The 19,119-nt window shown below is 44.0% G+C and overlaps 2 protein-coding genes across 2 annotated transcripts in view; one reads left to right on the top strand and one right to left on the bottom strand.

The window, feature by feature from the left end:
* Positions 1-820: 820 nt before the first annotated feature.
* Positions 821-6,324, bottom strand: LOC121361938 (collagen alpha-1(I) chain-like). Its single transcript, XM_041483042.1, has 3 exons — positions 5,844-6,324; positions 3,967-4,168; positions 821-859 (listed from the first exon to the last, which is right to left on the bottom strand). The coding sequence occupies exons 1-3, from the start codon at positions 6,242-6,244 to the stop codon at positions 836-838; spliced, it is 627 nt and encodes a 208-aa protein (XP_041338976.1). The 5' UTR covers positions 6,245-6,324; the 3' UTR covers positions 821-835.
* RNF11 (ring finger protein 11) overlaps positions 5,941-19,119 on the top strand; it is a 30,397-nt gene continuing 17,218 nt past the window's right edge. The window contains exon 1 of the mRNA XM_041483043.1: positions 5,941-6,475. Coding sequence (XP_041338977.1) covers positions 6,353-6,475 — 123 coding nt within the window. The 5' untranslated portion in view covers positions 5,941-6,352. The remainder of the gene's footprint in view (positions 6,476-19,119) is intronic.

Below are 19,119 nucleotides of genomic sequence, written 5' to 3' on the forward strand. Positions count from 1 at the left end.
CACCTGATACTTTTAGTACAAAATCTTCAATGGTTCCTTCTCACATTCCTTCTGTTCAGTCTCCAGTAACTTGTCTGCTGCAATTCAGTCAGCTAAGCTGTCACAGACCAGAGCTTCAACAGGAAGTGCAAAATAGTACTCTTCAGAATAATCATCTGGAGAAGCATAAAATAAGAAAATCTGAGTAGGCAGGAATTGCATGGAGATGGATAGGGAGTGACAGGAGCTACACGCTGCAGGCAACAGTGTGTTAGGAAAAGGAAGGACACTACATTTGGTCAATGGCATTTTTGTACACACTAAATAATATTCCTTTATTGAACACTGAGGTTATAACTGGATCACTCAGTGCAGCTTGGGGTGCCATGCTTACTGGAAAAGTGGACCAAAGAAGGAGGTTGCAGGACAGTGAATCATCTCAGAGATTTACAAATCCTGATCCATAAGGAAAAACTGAAACAAAGCATTGTAACAGTTTTCAGATATATAAAATTGCTTTAGCAATGCAAACAGAACACATAATAAAGAGTTTGACTTACAGCAATCTCAGGACATTTTTTGAAGCAGTAAGGGATTAGAACACAGTACCTGTAGCCATCATTCAGTACCCAGAAAGTTTCAACAGTTTTCTGCCAAGGAATGACAAAGACATAGGTGATTGTACCTGTAGCCATCATTCACTATCCAGAAAGAGTTTCAACAGTTTTCTGCCAAGGAATGACAAAGACATAGGTGATCTTGGACTTGGGCAGAGCTGTCTTTGTCAACCAGAATTGACAGGTCACACTCCCTAGGTTCTCATGAAGTTCTATTCATGTGTCATTTTATCACTATTTTATTGCAGAAGACCTACAATTACCTACAGGAAGAAAATAGAGATTTTAGGCTACAGGAAGAATGGTGAAAATGAGAAAAACAGGAAGAGTATGGAGAAGGTGAACAAGAGGTGTTTTAAATTTTGCAGCAGAATGCATATTTAACTAGAACAATTATTTCCCCAACTCTGTTTCAAAGAATTACAAGCACTTTGGGTACCAGTTTACAAGCACTTTGGATACCAACACCTTACTGTTGCAGAGAACTGGAGGAACAAGAAGTTTAACAAACTGGCTTCTGGTGGACTGTGGATACAGTTCACTCCTTGCAAATTCAGGAAATACTCAATCACAGCAAAAAGTGACGCTCCAATTAAAATTTAAAACATAGATTTCTGTGTATTGACTAACCACCACTTGTTGAAAGCCAGCCCAATACTTGTGTCCCAAAGGATGTCAGGACAGGCTGAATGTCACACACGCTGAATGTGATATGTCAGCATGTCACACTCTGCTCAAGCACACCAGCTTTCCTGCAGGAGCTGTGATTCCTTAGTACTCTGCCATTGGAAACATCCCCACCCATCCTACTTACTCAATTTTTAAACTACTGACATCTATGCTTACTGGCACTTTCTGAGAGCATAAGGAAGAATGAGAATCAAAATAACACAGCAGTAAAGCATCTGCTGTAAATCACCTGAGAGAAACAAAACATCATAAACCAGCCAGGAACCTTTTGGGGTTATCTCCATATAATCTACTGCAACTAAAACCATTCCTGAAACATGTGACCTAATCTGCCTTTCAAAGCCTTCAGCAAATGAGATTCCCAGATAATAATTTTCACTGCCAAACTACATTTTCAGTTTGAAATAATTTCCCAATATCTACTTTAAATCTCCAAGTCCATCACCTCTTGCCCTAGACCGACTGAACATAAAGAAAAACTGATTCCTTCTCTCTGCAGAGAAACATTTTATATTTTTGAAAGATCATTACCATTTTTCCCAACACCTTCCTTTTCTTCAGACTAAACAACCCCAATTCTTTCAATCTTCCCATTTAGATCATGTTTTATAGGTCTCTGATCATTCTTGAAGTTGAGACTACAGCAACATGTGGTACAAGGAGAAAAAAAAAAATATTCCTACACAAAATTCCCCAGGAAGATGGGTGACAGAGGGTTTGTTTGAAGACATCACCTTTGTGTGATGACTGTCTGTTTTGTTGCTTGGGTGTTTTAGTCCCAAAATACATGTTCTTTCTGTTCTTTGTGGCTTACAGTGCAGGTGCCCCAGTGCACAGAATAGGCAGGCATTACACTCCTGGCTGAAAAAAACATTTTGGATCTGGGGAAAATCGTTATTAAGGAAAACAAGTTATTCTTGCCAGTCACGGAATACTTCCCCTTACCAAGATGGTATCTTTGGGATAAATTGATATAAGTGGCATATTTGTGATACCAGGATAATTTAGGCAGAAGTTTAAGTAATTTTTAGAAACATGAGTAAAATCCTGCATCACAAAGTACATTTCAGGGAAATATATTAGTTCCATAATTGCTTTCTAGTGCTGCATTCACTCTGTCTCAGAAAGCAATATGCAGTTGTAACATACACTGAGAAACATCTACAGTTCAGCTAAAATCAACAAAACTAAAAATAATCATGTGCATTTTAGAAGATGCCATGTTCTTTATAACCAGATAAATTAATTCCACCATCCTCATAATCAGATTCACATACATAATGGAAGAATGTAATTTACTTCCATTCTCCAGAGGTAGACAAAGTCCTTTTTTTTTTTTCCTCCAGAAAAAGGTTTTAAAATTGCATTGTGTTCTATTCGCCAACATTACCCGAGCAAACAGAGTTATCTCTGAACCTCTGGGTACCACGGCATGGAAAGACTGCACTCAGAAATCAACTGGGCTTCTGTGTATGAATTGGGAAAACAATCCTATCCAGAAGAAAGATAAGACCTAATGAGAGATGATAAGTGCTGGGAAAATAAGCTTGATGGAAGAAAAGGAAGTGAAAAAACTTTTCCATGCTCAGGACAGAAAAGGTCTTTCAAAAACTTTTGTTAAGCATGACATATTAAATATATCCAAAATGTCGTCCAACAATAACATGAACATGGATCACATAAAATAGTGTTATCAAAGGGTCTTTCATTTAAAAATTAGGCAACTTATGATGTCAATTTTGTAGAGGAACTCCTAACAAGAAGGACTTTTTATGTCCTCAGAGGATTTTAGATTCGTAACTCAAAAGGAAATGGATTTTTCAGTAAAACAGTTCTTCATCTCTATCTTGTATGAGCCTCAAGAATACATCAATATGTCACTTGCCTCCTCTCATATCAAAAGCCTATAAAATTAAACATAAACTTTGTCTGCATAGTTTAAAGCTCTTTTTCTTGAATTTCCATTCTGTTTTGAAAGATGGATTTCACTGAGAAGATGGTAGCTGCCAGAAGGGGGTGAGGACAGACCCCCGTGTGACATTGTTGTATTGAAGTGTACCAGAACATGAATTCTGCACACTGGCAAACTTCAGAACATAAACATTTCCACTCTGACAACAGATTACAGTCAACTGTTTAAATGTCTAGAGGTGAGAAAAAGTTTCATTGACTTGTGTTACCAGTTCTGTATTGATATTAGTCTGACACAAATTTTTGTATTTGCATGATCTTTTCCGTCTGTAATATTTGTGCAGCCCTAAGCCACAACACGAATCTTTCTTCCTCTATAGAAGCATTTTAAGGCCCTAGAAAATCCATTCTGACTATTACTTCTTCCCCAAACTAAGTAGAGGAAGTAAAAACCAAAGAGAACTGAAGTTAAACTGCCCTATGGTTCTGCTAAAACACAGAAACCATACCATAAATCCCATCCTTTGAGGACCCATTCCTCTGCTTCCTTGTCCCCAGCCTGCAAAAAGCAAAAGGAGCAGGCTCACAGCTACACCTCAGCATATACAGGGATATTAAAAGACATTTGCGAACACTAAAATTTTTTGATTTTCCATCTGCTGGACCTTTTTACAGCTTTTGAGCCAGTGGTGCAAAGCCACTATTAATGACCTATTTGACAAAACAGGAGTGAATGGCTGGCAAAAGCAGTGCCTTCAACCACCCTTACTTCAAAGAATCCAGGCATGACTGGTAGTAGCTCTTCCCCTTCAGAGCTCTCACAGGTGCAGTCTGTCTTGTTGCAAGGCCAAACATGAACCTCTGCTTCCTCTTTAGTCTCTGTGAGTCCACCATGAAAAGCAGGTCTCTTCTGGCACTTGACAAGTCTGCATTTTTTCAAACATGCCCAGATTCGGAGCATCCTGTACCCACTAAGGGAAAAGTTGTAAGTGGGATTAACAGCTATTCCTTCTGGTGATGGGCCTCAAGGTAAATAAATGCAACATCTCTACCATGAGATGCAGAGGAAATCCCGCCTATGTCCTGACTGCATATCAGGATGAGACCAGTTTGCACTCTGGTTTCCAGAGAAACGCTATTTTGGCACGTCAGCCAGCAGGGAGGCACCACAGTTTTCCATAGGACCTCCTCGCTGTGGAGGATCAAACTGTGATCACAGCCTCACACCACGGCACAGTGTGACCTGTGGTTTTCACTGAACTACATCAACGATACAGGCCCCAGCCTCACAGAGAAAACAAAATATGAGAACAGCTAACTCAGTCTTTTAGCTGCCCATAATCTCATTCCCAGTGGTGCCACTGCCCAACTGAAAATACCAGTGACAACGCTGGAGTTTCATCACCAGGTTCTCACAGCAGACAGCTCTGACATTGCCTTAACCTTGAAATCACGACTGGGTGAGACAGTGGTTTGCTGGATCTCCTCCAACAATTGCTTGCCTAATTCTATTAAACCAAGCCAACAGACTCATAGGATAAACACCCAAATGAGCAAGCCACATACAACACTCACTATTTACAATGCACCATTGCAAAGCCTCACCATCTTGAGCAACAATCCTGCCCCATTTTCAGTTTCAGTTTCCTTGAAAAGCCCGAGACTGTGTTAGAACACCATAAATGGCAGCAATCACAGGCTTTACACCAGGGTTGTTTAACTTACCCATTGATAAGCAGCAAAACAAACCACCCTAAACGGAGCAATAAAATGAAATCTACATATGAACTCATAAGGAGAATCAGCAAAAATTCTGATCCCAGACTGAGGTCCACCAGGAAAGGTTGTGGAGCCAAATACGTCACTGTGGACAACAGGTCTGGAGATACTCTGACCCAAGAGGGTGCAAAGCAGGCCCGAGCTGTATCAGCAGAGAACTTGGTGATAAGCAGCAGCCACGCTGTACTGCCTACAGACTGGACTTTGCAGCTGCTCTCATCTGCACCACATTTGCTTCACTTTAAAAAATACTTCACTTTGAAAATTGGATTTTAAAGTATTTTCCATGGTGTGAATCTGAAGGCCAAGGATGAATTTTCAGGAACCAAAGAACATTAACAGGACCATCATATATTCCACTCTGTGTGGGTCAGTGCTGGCACACTAACACAGTGACACAGGAACATTCGCTGTCCTCAAATTTGCATTTATCAGTACTTACCTACGCTTATATCCAAGTATGGACATATTTTTATGGAGAAAAAAAAAAGGCGCTAAATATACAGCTTATTGGAGTACCTGCTCATAGCATAAAAAACCTTTAGAAACGCAGAAGCCAAGTCCCTGCTGCTGATTTTTCTCCACTCTGGGCTTCAATGCCCTGTGCCTACGCTAACAGTGCTCCTTGGGTCACGCCAGCGACCAGCACGGGGAACCCCCTCCCTGCCTGGGGACCCGCCCGCGGGGGAACCCTTGGGAAGGTCGCTGGGCCCCGCACAAACCCCTCGGCCGGGCGGCCGGGCGGTGCGGGGGTCCCGCTGCCATCCCGCCCTGTCCCGCCCCGCCGGGCCCGAGCGGCCGCCGGCTCCGCCATGCCCGGAACACAAACAAACACGGCGCTCGGGGGCGGAGCGAAGCGGCTCCCACCATTTTGGGGCCGGGGGAGCCCAGCAGGCGGCTGGGTCCCCCAGCCTGTCCCGTCCCGCCTCGTTCCGTCGGGGGCGGGCAGGGCTGTCCCCGCGGCGGAGCCGGGGGGCGCGGAGCCCGGCGAGGCCCCGCGGCTGCTCCCCGGGCCCGGCGGGGAGGGGTGAGAGGAGGAGCCAGGGCGGCCCGTGCGACAAAGCCCAGTGCGCAGGGAGCTGGTGACCGGGAAGCAGAACCGCGCCGGGCAGCCGCGGGGCGGGCGGACCCACCGGAGCCCGCTGCCCCACGGGGGGTGGGAGGCCCGTCCTGCCGCCCCCCCCGGCTCGGGGGTCGGGGCGGCTGCGGAGCGGAGCGGGAGGCTGCCGGGCTGCAGCTGCTAAGCCGCTTAGGGCCGGGGCTGGCATGAGCCTCCCCGGCGGGGCGGCTGCGGGCTGCGCGCTGCGGCGGGGAGGCTGAGGGCGCGGATCCGGAGCGGGAGGAGGCGGAGGGGGGGCCGCGCTCCCCCCGGGAAGATGGGGAACTGCCTCAAGTCCCCCACCTCGGATGACATCTCGCTGCTCCACGAGTCCCAGTCGGACAGAGCTAGCTACGGAGACGGGGCTGAGCCGGATCAGGAGCCGCCGCCGCCATATCAGGTAGGGGAGGGGGCGGCATCGGGCCGGGGGCAGCGGGGCCCCGCCGCGGCTGCCGGGGGTCGCGGGGCCGCTCGCCCGGGGCTCGGCCCGCACCGCCCCGGGGGCCGCCGCCTCCCCGCCGCCGCCGCTCCGGCGCTGGGCGTCCCGAACCTCTCCCTTTCCGCCCGCACGTAGCGCGGGGGAAGCCGCTTTGTCTCGGCCGGTGCCGGCGCTCCGGGCGGGCGGGCGGGAGGCGCGGTGCCGCCGGCGGGGCGGAGGGCAGGGGCCGCCCGGCCGGTGCCGCGTCCTTTGTTGCCGCCGGCGGTGACATCACCGTCTGGCGCGGGGACGCTCCGGGACGGGGACCGCGGGCCCTGCCCGGGCTTTGCCCGGACCCGCTCGCACCGCTCCCGTATTTTTAGCAGCATTTGATCCCCACTGAGTAACTCCCCCAGCGCAGGGGATCCTGTTTCCCTCTGTCCTGTGGGGCACCGGCGGGGAAGTGTTTCCCATTGTTCGATGGGGTTTTTGGGTTTTTTTTTCTGTCTGTGAGAGAATCTGCTAATTTACATCTTGATGACGAATCAAGGGGGAAAGAAGAAAAAGGCCGCGTGTGGTGGCTTTGCTGACAGCGGAGGATAACGCCGATGTGGAGGGGGGATGGTTGGTGTGAAAGCCTGCGCTTGGCTGCCTCTGGGAGGGATGGACACAGAAAGGGAACCTGAACTTGGGGTTGCACTTGTCTGCTCCCGGAGATCTCCACTCCAACCTACAGAAATGTGTATTGACCTAAACAAGCGGTCTACAGCACTGAAAAATGAAAAGGAAAACCATCCAGCGGTAGAACTGCACATTCTATTCAAGTTTTGAAAGTATTTTCCTGTCTGGGATAATAGCATACATACCAGAGGCATCTACAGAAACGGCAGTAGACACAAACACTCTGGGGGGTGACTTGAGAGCTGTGTGTTGTCTAGGATGGGAGTCATTCCCTAATTGCAGACCCTGATGTATAATTAACAAAATTGCAGGAAGTGTTTAACCGGACAGGCGTGTAATCTGCAAATGCTTTAGCGAGTTCAAGAATTCCACCCTGGTAGGAGCCCCGAGAGTGTTGAAGAGGAGCCCTACACGTAGCAGCTCTTTGCTGGTGCCCTGAAGCTGCGCGGATGTTTCTTGGCAGTGTGTGCCTGATTGTTTTGTTTGGGTGCGAAAGCGGAGTGCCACAATAAATTCCATGAGGAATTTTTGTGTTCTGATTTCTGAACTGTGTCTGCTGAAGTCCGGTAAATAGAAAGTGCTTGGTGGCAGATCAAATTTTTTAAAGGTTGTGTTGTTATAAATTGAGCCTGAATGGTCCATGAGGTTTAGAAGTGCGTTGTATTTTTGTCACATCAGCATAAAAAGTTTGACTGTTTGTGCAATGTATTGCATGTATATCTGATTCTAGGAAGTTTTGTGGAGGTTCTTTTTTCTTGTTCTTCCCTTTGAAAGCAACCTGTTAGCTCTTGTAAGAGTCACCAATCAGGTATATGCCTTATGCAGGCCTTCTAGTGTGGATGTTGGTGTAGATAAGGACTCTTCCTCTGTCATCAGAGGTTTTTAAATTTTTTCTTGATTTGTCTGCAAGTGTGGATGGTTGACTGAGAACCTGACAGACAGTAAAATAAATGAACCAATGAACCCACAGTTGTCTATTATAATCGAGTAAGTGTATTCATAGCAAACCTTCCCTCAGCTGAAGAAGCTGTGCAGCATCAGGTGATGTGCCCACAGGCACTTGGCTGTGTCAAACATCACTGTCTGTCCTGAAAACTCCTCCACTGATCCTGGCAGTTCCTAAAGCTTCACCTTAGGGTAGCCTTTAGTGTCTCATAGTCAAAATCAAAGCTACTCTTTCCACAGATTTTGAACCACATTGGATTGTGACTTTAAAAAAAAGATAGGCCTTAGCTACAATATTACACAGCATTTTGTGCGCTTTAGAGGTTGAGGGGATTTATAATTTTAAAGTAGTTAATGTTTACAAGATACACAAAACTCTTAAGTATGAACAATTGCTGATGCTCCAGTATTACTTTTGTGCTAGAAGTCAGTCACCCATTTTAACTTTCAAGTGGCTGCTCAGAGTCAGTGTTACAGATGGGAAAGTTGTGCCCTTGTTCCTTGTAATTACTTCTTTCTATGTCTTAACCAGAGTTAGTGTATAATGTGTAGACATTACGAATGAAAGGAAGGAAGGGGATAAAACAAGTTTGAAAACTTGTGGCAACTAGCCTTGAGAAACTGGAAGGTAACAGTTTTGAAGCCAGCTGCTGAAATGTCAGCTGCATATTTTAGAAGAGAGTAAAATCTGATGTGTCCGTTGCTCTTGGGTTTGCAGCAACAGTGTGTCAGCTTCCTGAACAGCTCTTGCAAGGTATGCAAACTAAGGGAAGGAGGTTTGCTGGGGAAGATAAATACTTGTAGAGGATGACTTCTGTATTACTTTGACATTTAAAGTACTTTTTTGTGTTCTGACAGGATTGTGCCAGGGGTGTTCATGTGGGAATCTTGTTGTGACTTAATAGTTATTTACCTATTGAGTTCCAACTGCAAAATGTACCCCCAGTAAAAATTGCAGTATAACATGTCAAATTCCTTTGATCACTGAGTGCTATTAAACTGGCTGTGCAAAATTCCTACTTTCAAAAGTCGGGTTGAGAATTGGATTGACAGTATGGACACCTAGAATCATGGGGAATAACTTCCATTGAGAGGCTCTGCAAATACCTGTGTCTTGGTTCCAGTGGCAGTACCTCTTACCAGCTGCTGCAGAAAGGCCTCAGAGAGGTAGCATCTTTTTAAACAGGCATCTGAATTAATAAGAAAGTGCCCCATTGAAGCCTCAGGTATTTTCCAGTGCATTGAGCTTAACCACTAACATGAGAAAAAATGAAAACACACCAAAAAAAGAGTGTGTTTTCATAGTGGGGAGGAAGGAAGTGATTTCAAGAGTGGACCAACATTTTCATAGACAGATGCTAATTTTGAATGCCTCCATTTTAGAACCCAGAAATTACAACTGCTTTCCTAAGTGTTAAGAACATGCAGCTCCATTTTTAACCAGGGAATCTGTGATGAGGGAGGAGTTAGCTTTGGTTTTGTTTTTTTTTCTCAAGTCTTCAAAATTGAGTATGCTTTCAAATTTGTTTTCCTTTTTGATGTATGACTTCTTCACCATCTGTTGGCAATATGCCTTCTGCTGTTTTTCCATACAGGTTCACTGGGGTTTTTTTTGGTTTCTCTTATTCTACTAGTTCTCCTCAAAGACTTTTTTTTTTTTTTTTCAGAACAGATGTGTCCCTTTTCTTAATCCATGTCTCATATTTCTTTTCTTAAATAGTTCCTTAATAGCTGTAGGAAATAATTTGCCATTTTATTCAATTTTGGATTTTTTACCCAGTAAAGTACAAAATGCTTTGCGCCTTTTCCCCCAAAGTTTCTATCAAGTATTACTGTGGACAAAATACACTGCAGTCTTCTGAAAAAGATGTATGACACTTGCTAAATTACTTAGCTAAAACTATGAGAAATAAGCACAAGATCTTGGTGTTGATGAAACCTCATACAAGCTCGTTTGATATGGTGATGTGGTAGATAGACTGATAAAATATTTTACCTGCAGAGCTCCAGAGCATCCTCTGGTACTTCGTACCACCGTGTGTTGTCTTACAGGCCAAGATAAAATGTTTCAGTGGATATAGTGGATTTTTTTCTGTTTTTTTATTTGGAGGGATTAATTTAAAACCTTTTGGCCTGGATACTCATTTGATTTGGCTGTAGGCACAAAATGAGACGAGAGATCACAAACAGGAGCTTAACCCAATGCTGTGCTCCCATAATCCTCCAAAAGCTGTTGGGGACAGCAGGTATTGAAAGTGTAATTTAGGATGTCTCATGGCTTCTCTTGAAGCTGAGGTTGCTGCAGTAGCCTCCTTGGGCCTCCTCTGAGCTGAGTGTCTCCTGTACACAGTGTGCACGTGCTCATCCCTCTGGCTCGTCGTGCTTCATTCCAGCTGTTCCCAGTTCAGGGAGGTGGCACATCAGCCTGTCCTGGCAGTGCCACAGGCCAGTGCGGAGCACAGCACACTAGGTGCAGCCCTGGAGATGCTGAAGAAGTGCCCAGTTTGAACAGTCAGAGAATCTTCTTGAAAGAGCCCACTGCATTTCTGTCTGAAGCTTGCCCTGTGGATGAGAGTGTTGGATATTTTTTGCTCAAGAGAGAAACCAAGCCTTTGTTACTCTCTCCTCGTGGCTTAAGGTGTATGCTACATTGGTGTTCTGATGCTGTCTTTTCAAAGGCATGGTAATTAATATAATTAAAAATTGCCAGCCAAATGAATTCTGATCTAGGAGTTGCACCTATTTATAGAAAGAGCTGAACAAAAATTCCCTTCGGCCCCGATGGAAATGATTTAGCATCTGTGACTGCTTGTATTGTACAAGAAGGAAGACTCTGGTAGTGTAACAGGTTATAATCTACCATGGAGTGGTTGTGCAAAGCTGGAACTCTTGGTCTATGTTGGAACAGCATAAAAGGGGGAAAGATGCAATGGGAAAATGTTACGTACAGAAAACTATCCGTGAAAAAAAGCAAACCAGCTGGTAGGGTTACTTTCATATAAGAGACAGCAGTGTATTTAAAAGTTGCCTATGCATGTCTTGCCCTTTTTTCTGCTTGTCCTCCACATCTTGGTGATGATGTGTATGAATTACAATTGCTCTTGTGGATGTGAACTGAAATATCACTCCAGTCCACAATTCCTTAGTCTGCTGGAAACTTCAAAGGGTTTCAAACCCTTTGTTTTTGTTGCTGTGTTGCTGGTTGGTGCCTTCTGGCAGCAGTGCCCAAGGTGAAAATAAGCTACTATGAGGAGGGAAAGTGATGCAGGAGCTGAAACTGAGAGTTTGCTGCATGGATAAGAAGTGGTAGAGTAGCCAGTGATGTTTGGTGCTTCTCAAGGATGAGATTGCTTGAGTGACCGTATGTAATTCATTCTCAGAAATGAAGAAATGTTTTAGTAGTTTTCTGGAATAACATTTTATCTGTGAAAGACCAAGCATTAAGTGATAAAGGCACTCCTGAAAAATAGTTACGATGTAATTTAGACCTGCATTCAGAAAAGCTGTAAGTGCTCCATGTTTTATGCTGCGGTTCAGGTAAATTATTTGTATATGTAATGCAATAAACCATCTTTTTAATATCAGTATAGGGCTATATAGTTCATTTTCCATACAGTAATGAAATATATATATTATGAATGTCATTATTGTAGCATTCAAGATTACTTGGTTAGTGAACAATATGCCATGACACTTGTTATTCTTCCACAGCTGAAGAATTTAGCAAGTTGTCTTGAGAATTCTATTGCTGATAATCAGTTCTAGGTGAAAAGTTTCTTGAGGGTGCTAAGTCTAATCTTCCTTTCTAGACAACAGTTAGAAAAAACCTGCACCTGTATTTCCTGTCTCAATGCATATTGGTTTCAGCATAGCCTGCCACACTGGCTGAGGGGGGCTGTCTTTCATTTTGCTGGTGAAAAAAGCTGGTGGGGCAGAGGGAGAAGAGAAGAAGGAAGAAAGACCTGAAAGTAGAGGATACCAGATGGTATCACGGAGTTAGGTAACTTCAGTCTTGAAAATGCCCATTCATAATCAGTTTAAATGAATATGTTAATTAATATTGGTTGACTATTGTAATGCTTTATCTGCTTAAAATAGATTTTAAACTACAGTTGGTTAAAAATGTGTTAGGCATGGCTGGAGGAGGTGGGAAGAGTATGCTAATATTTGAGTTATCTGTGTTACCACCTTTCTTATAAAACTAGAGCTGGTTTCTAGATTCACTGTTGAGTTGGCAGTTGGTAAGGATCTGTTCCTAACCGCTCTGTCCAGGAGATCTTCCAAGGGGTATTATGAAAAGAAGATAATATGTTTATAATCCCAGTATTGCATTCTGCTTCACGTGGATTTCTGCAAGAAGTGTCTTAAGTTGGCCCAAGATGCTCTACAGCGTCTGTCCCTCTTCATCATTTCAACAAAGGAAGGAAGCTCAGCTTGATGAGCCCTTCTGCAGACCCTGTTAATGGCTGTAGTCAAACTGGTTGCAGAATGTAAGGCGAAGAAACTAAAAATAACACCTCTTGCTTGTGGCAGACTTGTGTCTTCCAGTCCTTGTGCTTGTCCTTGTTTCTGCCTCCCCATATGCACAGAGAAACATATTTGTATTTTGGAGACTTAATAGTCTGTGGAGTAGACTAAAGCAAATCAGCCATGACTTTTCTGTGAGCTAATGAAGCAGTTCCTCAGAGACCAAAGAATTACAAAATGAGCAGATATTTAGGGATGTCATGGTTGAGTAAGAATGAAACCTTTTTGGGGGAAAAAGCTGAAGAGTCACTGTTCTCTTGACTCTGAAAGGTAAAGCAAGCTTTGATCTCGACTTAGACCACAAGAAAAATTGTCCCTGACATTATGAAGGTCTCAGAAGCAAAGATGTGTCTTGCTCCCCCCCGAAGGTAGGATGTGTTTTTGTAGAAGATGCTGTCATGTTCTGCCTGCCTCTTGGGGGGATAGCCATAGCAGTGACCTGTCCCAGCAGAGCTAGAGTTGTGTAACTTCTTGCTGGGTAAAACTGCACTTCAATGAAAAAAACTCCCAGCCCCAAGACTAAACAAAACAAAATCCACCAAAAAACCCCAGTCTAGCAGCCCTAGGGTTAGCCATCATCATCCTTATTTAATCTCTTCTGTTCTGTTTGTAACTTTAGCAAACCACTTAACTGCTCTGTGCTTTAGTTTCTTCACTGTAAAATGAGGAGAGGAGGAGTAATAAAGTTTATCTTTAGTGCAGGCATGCTTAGTAATTTAATTCAAGTTTGTAAAGTGTTCAATGGTAATTTGATTTTAATAAAATAATGTTCCTCTATTACAAAAGGAACCTCCGCAGAAATTTATGACAAACCTGATGCCGGAGAGAGGGAGCTTTATCAGAAGATCTGTTTAAGGCAGTAGATAAGTCTCCTAAAATCTGTTTTGGAATCTGATAGTTCAGCATTTATTTGGCAGCCTGCATTCCAGATGCTTGATTAATAGGATGAAGAGTCTGTGGAGATGGTAATAAGAAATCTTGCCTAATCAGGGTGATGAATCTTTGCTATGCTGGAAGATCATGCATTCTTTTGGACAAGCCAACCCAAACATGCAATACCACCCTCCCTAAAACCTAGGACCACCATGAGTTTAGGAAGCTCTTCCCGTATGTTTCCTGTATGTACCTTGGGTTGAGTGCTGTGATCAGCTGTTGCTGGCTGTACATCTGGAGTCAGTTTGTGACCCACAGAAAATAAACCACTTTTATGTTCTAAAGAGATAATGATCTGTGGAATGGACTAAAGCAAATCAACTGTGACTTTCCTATGAACTAATGAAACAATCTCCAAGAGACCAAACAGTTACAGAGAGCGATTATTTTATTTACCAGCCCCTCCATAGGAATCTGCCAACCACTCTGTTTTTCATCAGTGAAGAAGAAGGTCAGAATGCCGGTGGCATAAAAGCTGCTGGGCCAGGATCCACACACGGTGACACGGACAAAGAGCAGATGCGTGCAGCGACTGGAGGAGGAGATAAAAGAGCCATCCTTTAACCGCGGTTGCGTCAGCCAAATCACAACCAGCTGGGTTATTGTGCTGGGCATTTCTGCTGACCCACCGCAACGCTCACGCGTGCTCTGTGCACGTTTGCACACACACGTACCCTCTGTCAAAGGCCAGGCTGATTTTTGAGCCTTCTCCTCCTCTCTCTGTTTTTAGCCATTGGTTTAGTTGAGGGATGATGGAGACCTGGGGTGCCCGGGGGAGGACTGAAACTGTTGGAAGGATGAGAGAAACTGTGACTCAGGAAATTCAGTTCCTCCCTTAGTCCCAGCATGCAGGGATGAATGTGCAGACTATTATCCTTGCAATACTGAAACCTGTTTCCCTTGGTTGTATTTTTGGACGCTGGAGTGGCCTCCATGTCCTCTCATCTGCTCTTTGCTCAGAGGGAGCAATTTGTATTTCTAGAGGCAAGGTTCAGAAGTGCTTGCATGTAGTACCCTGCACTCCAAGGCTAAAAGCTCATGCAGGGACAACTTCATCCTCAGTTAAAGACAAGTCTCAGCTGGCTGACAGGGCTGAGTTTCCCAGAGCTTGGGACTGTAGCTAGCCCACATGCCAGTGGAGTTTGGACTGCTAAGAGAGGTCCTAGAAGCATCAAGGAAACGCCTGGTTTTGACTAATGAAGTTTAATGAAGCTGCTTGACTATCCAGTTGTAAGCAAAAAATGAGTCAGTCTGTGCTGGTTTGGACAAAAGCAAGGAATTGACCATCCTGCAACCATGATTAAAACCATTACATCTACCACATGCCGCCAGTTTCTAATCTGTGTCATGGCAAAACTGCATTAGAAGAGAAAATCAGACTAGAATATATCTCACAAATATATTATAACATAACTACTGTCCAAGTATAAATAGCTCTGTGGAGACTGTAAAGTGTCCCTGTAGTCCTCACCACTTTCACTCTGTGTGGCTCTCCAGATGATTTGTGTAGAAGCTCTAGCCAGAAGGAAATGGAGCAATATTTCTGTGTATTTATTCCCATAAGATGTATCTTGGTAGTGGGGATACAAATCTCTTATGACTCAGTGTGCGAACACTGCAGAATTGGATGAGGTTGGGTGCTCTTGCCCTTTCTGTTTCAGAGCTGTGGGAGGCTTATCTAAGAGATCAAAGTGCATCAGATTCCATTATTTCGGTATCTATGGGACAGTATAATGCATGAATACTCTCGGCCAATGCCTGTGTCTGACTTTTATTCATCACTGTAATTAAAGCCAGATTCAGAGCTTGTTCTGTGCACTGAACGTTAATCACAGTGCTTTATTAACACAGTTGTCGAAATCTTTAATTCAGACATCGTGTAATTTTGCAATATAGATTAAGACTAGTATTTATTTTGCCTGAATTAATTTTATTTAAAGTTCAGAAAGAGAAGAGATTGCTCTCAGGTTTTGCACACAAATGAGTGCAAGCATTGCTTGACTGCAGACATACCAAACTGCTAAACTGGTTTGGTCTGCACTGTTGCTTAACAAAAAGCAGTGAACTGCTGTATTCAGTGGAAAATACATAAAAGGCTCAGCAAACAAATACTCTAAATTCAGATTTAGTTAAGACACTGAAATTAATATTTTAACATCTGTGGACTTTATTTTGTGCACTGTTGTAGTACTTGCTTAATTGCCATTGCCAGTTTCTGATGTTTTGGGATTTCCCTTGGTTGTTTTCTGTTTAAATATTATGATTTGTATTGCAGTTGCATCCATTTATCTTCAGTTTAGCTTATGAAATATGACTAAGACATTGCTTTAGTTTCTGCTTCACAGAGTTCTTTAATGTTGCATCTGTATATTTGGAGACCTTGAGGCAGTTGGGTTGTCCTGTGGAGAATGGTGTCCTTGAAAGTATATTGCTCTTCCTGGAAGGGAAGAGAATCAGTTTTAAAATTCAAGCACAAATACTTAACTTTAAATTAACTGTTAATTCTTCTCTTGGTTAGTGCTTTTTCACCTCTCAGTTCCTGGCTTTCCGAGTCTCTGTGGGCTCTTTTGATTGTGCTCACAAGAACTAATGAAATCCCCCCTGTAGTCACTAACTGAAATACAGGCCCCCACCTCTACTTGACAATTTTTAGGGATTTGCTGATTGGAAGCAGGCGAGGAGCACTGCATAGGTAGTGTTGCACGGAGGTCTGTCCCGAGCTGAGGAAACTTCCTGCCCTGGTCTCCCACCTCTTCAGCTGTGGCACCTTCATGTTCCTGCAGTGGCTGAGCTGGCCAGGTACCCAGAGGCTGGGCTGGGTTAGGTGGTGGCCCTTGGCCAACCTGAGTGAGATGCTTGGTTATTCACCCACCTGCTCTCGATTGGAAGTGGGACCATGGTGTTTAATCCATTGGAGTGGATTCATATGAAAGCTCACGTGGAGCTGGCTGGGTTGTGTGTAATCATTCCAGCCTCCTGTAAGAATCACAGATGAGGTGCAGGGAGGGATTTTGCATTATGTCTGAATATAGACAAACTCCCTGAAATTTCTGAGACCTGAATTTGTATTTACTTTACTGTGTGGCTAAAATACTGAAAATAAGTTTACTAAAGAATGCCCATTCTTTCTGTAAATATAGTGAGTTTCTCAGTTTAAAGTGGATGGAGTCAGGTATTCAAACAGACAGTGTTTCATGGTGAGTTTTGTTTTTAAAAGTCCTTTAGGAAACAAAAAATTACTATCCACACAAGATTTCATGCTCCAAGTAATCTTTTATTTCCTTTAGAAACTGTATTCTTGTTCAATGAGTAACCTGTTTTTTTTCTGCCTCCCAGAAGAAGCAAGATGACCTAGATCTAGAGGTTCCTGGGGAAAAGTTCACTTCACCCTATATATAGCAGCTCCTGAAGTGTCTTTATGTATTTGTCATTTACTCTGAGCTGATGAACTGAAAGAGAAAAGAGCTAAGTTTTAGGCTAAGGTAGGAAAGGAAGGTGTTTTATCCCTGCTTTTTATGGGGGTCTCTTACGCACATATCACTGACTGGATTACAGCCAGGTGAAGGCTGGACTGCCCATCTTCTGGCTGTAACGCTGAATTTCAGCTCTGTGTCTCCCCTCAATGTGCTGCAGCTGAAAAATGACCAACTGCCTCTGTTAAAGGAGTGAATTGGATCCTGTCTTTGTGCCAGCAGGAGTTTCTGCACAGGACTCAGAATGTGATATCCTGGGGTCACTGTGTTCTTCGCTCCGGTCAGATCACGCAGATGGAGACTCCTGCAAGCAGCGCTGCTGGCACGGTGGTGTTTTTATTGGAAAGCAAAAACTGGGAAAATGGTAGTAACAGCTACATAACAGATGCTACCAAACAGGCTGTTGGTGTTGAGGGATCAGGCAAGTGTTTCCACCTCAGGGTGATGAGTCAAACGGTGAAGTGTACTGCAGGCTGAGGGAAACCTGCCTGTCCTTTTGTCAGCATAAGGCTTTTTGGTCTAGGAGAGTTTATCTGAGTGCATCAGTAACTTGAGCAGTTTGGGCTTCTGCAGCCTTTCTGGGGAGAGAAGGGTACTTTCCAAGTCCCTACAGAAAGTGCCACTGCCTAAGGACACCACACACTCCCCTCCTGGGGCCTTCCCACACCAGGGCCAGTGCTGGTGGAACCCGTCGGTGCTCCTGTGGTGGGTTGTGTGCACCTCTGGCATGTGGAGAAAGCAGCATCTGTGTTTGTTTAACTTGATGGCAAGATCCTGCTCCAGCACTTAAAAATAATGACTTCAGCAGGCCCAGCTCAGGAATGAGCACAGCCAAAGCCCGAGGAGGAGCTTGGAGGCTGTCTTGGTGTTCAGCAGACCATTGGCTGAAACCAGGCTGAAATGAGGTGTGCCTTGTGCTCAGTGTTGTGTGTGTAGATGTTTCTGGGACAAGGAGGTCTGATCTAATCATCCACTGCTGCCAAAAAGGGATTGTTTAGCTTTTCCCTCCTGTTTTCCACATGGAGCCATGTTCTCTGCAGTCAGTCCATGGTGGCTCTGGTGCTTGGTGGGTCAGCTCATACCATTCAAGTGTCTGAAATGGGTTGTCTTTTTCTTCTTCTGGTCAGATTAGTGAAATGAACTGACTTCCTGGTGGACATTTGATTTATCAGCACTCTTTGCCACCTATAGATTGCATTTTATTTAGTGACATCTGTGGAAAGATCTAGAGGTGTCAGGTATTAGAAGTGTGCTATTGCTACCAAGTATTAGAGAAATTTTGACTTTTCCATGTTGAAATTAAGGCAATACTTGGACTCAGCTGTGTGCCAGGGCATGCACAGGATAAGTATCTGATACTGGTTTGGGCAGTGAGTGCATTTGGGAATGGTCTGTGCATGAAATGCAGTCTGCAGTTGCCATTTTTAACTTCAGCAGGGTGGTGATTTCAGTTGAAGGGATTTTACTGCTTCAGGACAAATGTCTGATGTGGACAAAGCCTTAATTCTTTATTTCTTAAATGTGATCTTTCTGGTTAAAAAAAACCTCCAAAACCATAAAAAATAAAAGAGAGAATATAAGTTTGTCTACCACAACCACCTTTAAAGATTATTGAGTTTTCTTTACTATTTTTCTTGTTAAAGAAGTTTCATTAGTGTTACCTAACAGTTCATGAGTAGACTTGGTAAGTGCAGGAGTGTCTGAAGACTTGGGCAGCCTGTTCATATTGTGCAGCAGGCTGTGCTGTCCCTTGGGACACAACTGACCACAGTAACATCATTGATCTGCGTCGTGGCTTCTGCTCTGCCTCTTTCCTCACACAAGCCTTCCAGTTACGATTCTGTGGATGGTTTCCAAAGTCTGAATGTTGCTTGGCAAGCTTTGTCACTGCTGTTAGGAGTTTGATTACCTTTGTGCATATGTATGTGAGGACTGCCAGTGTTCGTGGTTTTAATAAAACAACCTCCTGTAGTCTAAAATGTTTAGAATTAAGAAATTATGTAATTGTGCAAGAGCAGGAGCGAGGCTGGCAGCCTCAATTTGACTGTTCTGTTTTATATGTTGTGT

Source organism: Pyrgilauda ruficollis, unplaced genomic scaffold, assembly GCF_017590135.1.
Source record: "Pyrgilauda ruficollis isolate IOZ18807 unplaced genomic scaffold, ASM1759013v1 scaffold6, whole genome shotgun sequence".
Lineage (NCBI taxonomy): Eukaryota > Metazoa > Chordata > Aves > Passeriformes > Passeridae > Pyrgilauda > Pyrgilauda ruficollis.